Below are 6,332 nucleotides of genomic sequence, written 5' to 3' on the forward strand. Positions count from 1 at the left end.
TTAAGGTCCATTGAGCTCCCTTATCGTCGTTTTTTCTTTTCGACGATTCCCTCGTTGTGGCGTTCCGCAACTCGATAATTGCGTCTTCCTCTCTCCTCCTTTATTCGTCTGGTTGTCAGAAGATGCTGAGAATTTCGAAAATGTAACTTTAGACGATCGGAGATCTGGTCAAGGTGACGCTGCTCAGAGCCATCCGGCGGTGGAATCGTCTTTGAAACACGAGATCACCCTCTTTCTCGATCTGATTCCCCGGAGGCTACGTTTTTTTGCACTCAACACCATCGAAAATTTCTCCTCGGTAACGAGCTTCAACCAATTGATAAAAACTGGCGTTATCTTGGCGTTGAAACACTCGAAAAATCATCTTCTCGCTTTTGTCTTTCTCGATTTCATTTGCAGGGCTAATAAAACGCAGTTTTTTCCCACAACGTAAAAAATAATAATACGAAACTTTATTATACATGCGTACATTGGAGATGTACATCGTACGCGCGGTGTTGTCAACACCTCAGATCACACAACTTAAAATTCTTATTATTTGTAGTACGTGCCTTGTTTTTTTTTTTTTTATACATTCCCTTAACGGCGATTCCATAAATATACACTGCATAGGCTGCTCGCATAGAGATAATATCAATAACGGTAGTGATTTTTGATTTTCCAAAATTCAACGCTCAGCATAGTTGACGAATTTTCATTTCAATTTTATCGTAAGCTGGTCTCGCCTTTGCGAGCCATGACTATCGTAAGTTCACGTTTATATTCATTATTCATATTGACACAATATTTACAAGTTGCAACTAAGAACCGCGGCATCACCGGTAAAAAAAAAGGTTGAAACACCTTTCCCAATATCGTTATCGAGTTCGTCAGTCACGCTGGAAGGTTGGTGAGAATTTGTTGAAACGCGCGAGAGCTTACAATCGTGTGTAAGCACGCGAGAGGATGATTTTTTGTGAAGAATCACAGATAAAAATGGTGAAATTCAATAAAAAATGAAAAATAATGATAATTAGAGTGGGGATGAAAGAACGAGATAGTTTTCCAGGGAAAGAGCTAAGATGCGTCCTGAAGAAGAGCATCCCCGCTCGGTCCAGCCACCGATATTCCTGTCGATTGTCTCTGCGGGGGTGGCGAGGATGCTGCACCGAGATTGTGCGTCAGCGAGTGACGTCTGAGATCGCAATTCCTTCGAAAAACTTTACCGCAAGAGACGCAGTGATACGGCTTTATGTCGGTGTGCGTCAAGAGATGCGTTTTCAGGTTACTTCGTTGATTGAAGCTTCTCGCGCATACCGGACATTTGTGGGGCGATTCCTCCATGTGGAGTATTTTGTGAACTGCCAAAGTTCTACTCTGACAGAAACCTTTGCCGCACTCGGCACACTTGAACGGCTTTTCTTTGCTGTGAATGTACCTGCGAAAAACCAGACATTTTTTTGTTAGTTTATCATTATTTGATTCACCATTTGCATTTGCGTTCACAATCGTTGTTCCACTTTGAGTGCTTAAATTTCTTTCAATCGATTGTAGAAACAATGATATGCTGCTGTACGGGCTGTCGAGAAAATTACTTTCGTGTTGAACGATTAAGCGAGCTCCGTTGCTGCTTTCGAATCGTGAAAAAATGAAAATATTCTCACGAGGACGAATTCAATAGAGTTGAGTCCGATTGAAAAGGAAAAATCGAAATATTGACTAGAAGCTTTGATGAAAATGAAGCGATGGAACGAACCATGCACGTAGTGAAAGCTCCGAATCTCACGGGTCGCTCGATACATATAAGTCAGAAGTGTACGATACAGGCTCAAGAAATATAAATGGAAAGTCTCGTGTGCTCCGTAACGAGCCGAGAGTAAATCGATTCGACGCGGATCATAAAAAGAGGCAAGATCGTATAGTCGCGTGGAGCAAACTTTCTCGCTACGCGGGTGTTTGCGGATTCAGGATGAACATTCCTTTTTCAACTTGAAAATGCGCTGACAGGACTTCTCTGCCGCTATTTCAATCTTGCATTGGATTTTTCAAACGAACGTTTCATGCGCTGTTTTCTGAATGTATATCGAATTCTTAAATTTATTTTATTAGCACCGTTCGATAAAATCAAAAGAATGGTCGGATTTTTCCGAGAGGGTCGAATAAAGGAAAATAATAAAGGCTGTGAAAGTTCAATTGGTCAGCACTCGAGGATATTTTGGTTAAGAAAATAGTGGAATTAGGAAGAGCGAAACGAATTCGAACCTGTGATCCCGTAGATGATCTTGCCGGCGGAAAGCTTTGCCGCAAATGTCGCACGAGTAGGGCCTTTCGTCGGTGTGAGTTCTCTCGTGGATGAGCAAATTGTAGGATTTCGTGAATTGTCGGCTGCAGAATTTGCAGATGAATTGTTTTTTAGGTCGGGATGAGCGGCAGGTACGCGGAAGGTTGATGTCACTGGAAGTCGATGTGGCTTGAACGGTCGATAGGGAGGAAGAAGAGGGCGAGGAGGTGGACGAGGTGCAGGTGGCAGTGAGAGGTACGGAGGTGATATTGAGAGAAGAGGACTCATGAGAGTCGTTGATGCGTTGTAAAAGAGGATCGTGATTTCCGATGGTGGTGGTGGTGGTGGTGGTGATGGTGGTGGTGGTTGGAATCGGAGAGCAGGTGTTGGCCGAGACTGATGAATTATCTCGCAAAATGGCGGCGGCTTCCTCGTCCTCTAAGAGAGCGAGATCCTCTTCCGGATCGGTGACGAATTCGAGATGAGAGACGTCCTCGTCGTCGTCATCGTCGAGGGTGGTGGCTCGAATGGCTTCGAGGCTCAAATGGTGTTCGCTCTTCAAGGTCGTTTGTTTGTTGCCCGAAGTTGAGATGACGAGGTGGTTGGCGGAGCTCGTTGAGACGTTAGTGGACGAGCAATTGTCATTGGCCAGAGAGCCAGGACGTTGAGGAGAATTTGCGAGGTTGGGCAAATTGCCGATTTGATTGGCGGTCGAGGAGGTTACGTTCGCAGTGGCACCACTCGCGTGAAGACGATGCAGAGTCAAGTAAGTTTGAAGAGCTTGAAAATTGAGGGCCGGAGCGTCCGCATGACCGGGCGGCAAGGAAGCGACCCTGTGCAGCGCGGCTAAAAGAGCACCCTGGAGTCCGAGAGCAACGCTCTGAATCGTGAGGTTCGGCAGAACCGAGTCAATCATCGTGATCGATTCGGTGGAGGATTCAGCCTCGCGAAGACGCTCCGTATTCTCGTTCCGGTTCGAGGGATCCTCAGCTTGTGATTGTTTATCCTGCTGCATCATCCGCGAAACTTATACCCCCCTCTACTTTCGAAACACACTTTTGTTTTATTCGTCCTCGAAACACCGGCTCCTTTCGAGTTCACTGTCACCCGAATTCCCGCGCGATACACTAACGAATCGAATACGAATCCCGTACGAATGCGTTCATGAGTTTCACTTGCGAAATAGAATCAACTCGAGTCAATACTTTTCATCGTCCTTGTAGCCATTTCGAAGGATTTGTCACTGGCCACTTCGGTCCTCGATCGAAATACCGCCCTAGTTCCTTGCTGTCCCGAACCCCCCTTTTTCCTTTATTCGTTTCACACCGTTTCTACCACCGATCGACTCACTCGTTTGGCCCCAAATCCCAGATTTTCACATCTCCGCACTCCCTCAACATTTTATTTCTCTTCTTTTCTACCGCCGGTGAGATTTTTTATATTTTTTCACACGCTCTTATCCCCGTAAAGATGAAGAGAAACCCGAGCGACGAACGTTTTACGGAGTGGCAAGAAGGTGCTCGCGGTGCGAAGTCGCCTTGGAGACTGCACGAGCATCGGGCTGCTGGTCACTGCTCGTGGAGCCACCTGGTGAACGAGACGAGAGTTTTACATCGGGGCCCTAAGAGGCTTTCGGCTCTACGCCGGGCCCCTATAACTCGAGACGACCGCTCTCGCTCGCCTCTCGTACAACGACACCAGCTGGGGCCCAGGCCTCTTTTCTTGCCACTGGCTCTCATCCCGCCACTTTGTGGCCTGGCAACACACACCAAACTTTAACCAGCCACTACCGAGATCATTTTCTTTTTTACGATTCAATGACGCGCGGGGGAGTTTACCCCTCCCTCGTGTGTCCCCTCGAAGATGTACGAATTCTTTATCACTAATTTAATTCTCGCGATTACGGATCACTGTTCAATTGCCGGAGCACCGCTCAAAAAATCCCTCGGAAAATCAGCATGGTCAGCATGGATACTCTTCGTTACCACTTCAATCAATGAATTCCAACGCGAAACGATATCGAAACAAAATTTCAGAATGGCTAGTAATTTTGTAATATTTCAAAAGGTTTTGGTTTACCTCTTGAAACTTACATTGAAAAAAAAAATATATATTTAATGATCGAACGAAATTCATACGGTTGGACGAAAATCAAGCTGATTCGACGGTTCTTATGATGGATGAACCAAATCATTGGCCATTAAAAAAAAAAACATAGTTCAATCGACTATATTTTCGTCCGATTTTATCTCAGTATACAAACGATTAGCCATTCATCAAAATACCGATTGATATCTGGATGGCGAGCTGTGAGATTGCTTAAAAATAGAATCATTGAACAAATTTTCAAAGACCCAGAGTCGAATTTACGATAATTAATAGTAGTATAGTGATCCTACAAGAGTCAGGAGGTAAAGATGATGTACAGAGATTCTCCAGGACTGTTTTTGACATTGTGCGATCGAGTTCTTCCCCAAAAGAAGATGCTTGCTATCAATCGAAACTTTGAATTGATAAATATCTAAGAGGAGAAGTCTTTATAAGAATGAAAATAAAAGGCGCGCGTGCATATATTTATATGTTTAAAGATATATAAATATTTATTTCTTCATATGTGCACATAGCATAAAACAGTTATAGAAGAGCGGAGAGACGGAGCATTTGGTTTGGTCCTGACTGTGGCAAAGCCGCAACAATTTACGACGGCAATTAATGCGCGAGAGTAAACCGCTCGGTGAATCCGCAGTACACACTTAACCAATCTATATAGTACATAATGCGGTATGCACGGGTCTGGATGGTTAAGGCCCCGAAGAGTGCAAAGCTGAATGTGTACAACGTGTAGCTTGCTGGGTGAGTTTGGTACGAAGATCGCGAGAGGAAGAGAGGGAGAGAGGGAGAGAGAGAGAGAGAGAGAGAGCTAGTGAAAGAGGAGGATCGAGCGAGCGTGCGATACCGGTGAGGAGCGTGCTGAGATCGGGACGACGAGGATGGACCTCGCGAGAGAGATCGCACCAGAAGAGGCAAGAAGCAAAAAAATCGTCAAGAAAAAGGACAAAGATGAGAAACGAAGCTCACGACGAGAGAGGAAAAGAAAGAGCAGGAGAAAGAAATAAGAGAGAGAAAAACGAAGGAAGGAAGGTCTTCGAAGCAAAGTTTGCGGCGCTGAGGCGCACACGGGCAGACTAAATAATATTATAGGTGGTGTTCTCACGGTCCCGGGACGCCCGCGGGCCCAACTTGCACAGTTCTCCATCTCTCTCCTTCTCTCTCTCTCTCTCTTTCTTGCTCTTGGGGGCCTCGCGAGTTCGCCCACGCCAGGACATCGTGTGCGAACGAGCAAGTGAGACGAAGAATTCGAGGTCAGAGGTTACCTCGCGCTCGCTGACCGTCACCGCCGGGGACGGTTCCTACCCCCACTCGACGTGCCGCCTCAACTGGACCCACAACCATTCGGGGCCCCTCATTCTTTTCTCCGCACGTACAAACATACATACATACACGTGTATGGATTTTTTCTACTCATTCCCTCTTCCCCCCCTCTTCCCTTCCGCCGGTCCGATGCATCGAACACTCCGATGGCCATGTCCCTGGACAGAACGCAAAGAGGGAGTACGGCCTGCTCTTTAATCACCCCATACAGACTTTGTGATTCGGCTTGACTGACTGACTGACCGACTGCTACGAAATCCCTTTTTTTCCTTCCACGAACCTCTTTTTTATTACTTTTATTTCCCTTCCTTTCGATCTGTTTCTTCATATTGAAAAATAAAATTTTACACTGAGATTCTCCCATAATACTAACATCGTGTTTCGATTATTCTGAAATTTTGAAAACTCTTGTTTTAAATAAAGGAAGCAGAATAACTTTGTAACGATTTGATGCGTTTGATACAAGTCATGTAAATATTATTGATATTTATCATCGTTGAATTTTTTTGCTTCTAATTGACCGACGGTCAGAGACGACCACTCGAAAGAAGGGCCTTGAATCCATGCTTACGTTTATTTGCGTTTCTTATATTTACATCCGGAATCGTTTTATCTTGTTTTCTTTTGGGCACCGTAGGCA

General features: G+C 45.2%; 1 protein-coding gene across 1 annotated transcript; it reads right to left on the bottom strand.

Annotated features, from left to right (window-relative positions):
* Positions 1-430: 430 nt before the first annotated feature.
* On the bottom strand, positions 431-3,760 carry LOC122413395 (protein sister of odd and bowel-like). The gene is made up of 2 exons (XM_043423712.1): positions 2,242-3,760; positions 431-1,417 (listed from the first exon to the last, which is right to left on the bottom strand). Exons 1-2 carry the CDS (start codon positions 3,276-3,278, stop codon positions 1,057-1,059), a joined length of 1,398 nt encoding a protein of 465 aa, XP_043279647.1. The 5' UTR covers positions 3,279-3,760; the 3' UTR covers positions 431-1,056.
* Between the last annotated feature and the right edge of the window lie 2,572 nt (positions 3,761-6,332).

This window comes from Venturia canescens, chromosome 7 (assembly GCF_019457755.1).
Source record: "Venturia canescens isolate UGA chromosome 7, ASM1945775v1, whole genome shotgun sequence".
NCBI classification, from domain to species: domain Eukaryota; kingdom Metazoa; phylum Arthropoda; class Insecta; order Hymenoptera; family Ichneumonidae; genus Venturia; species Venturia canescens.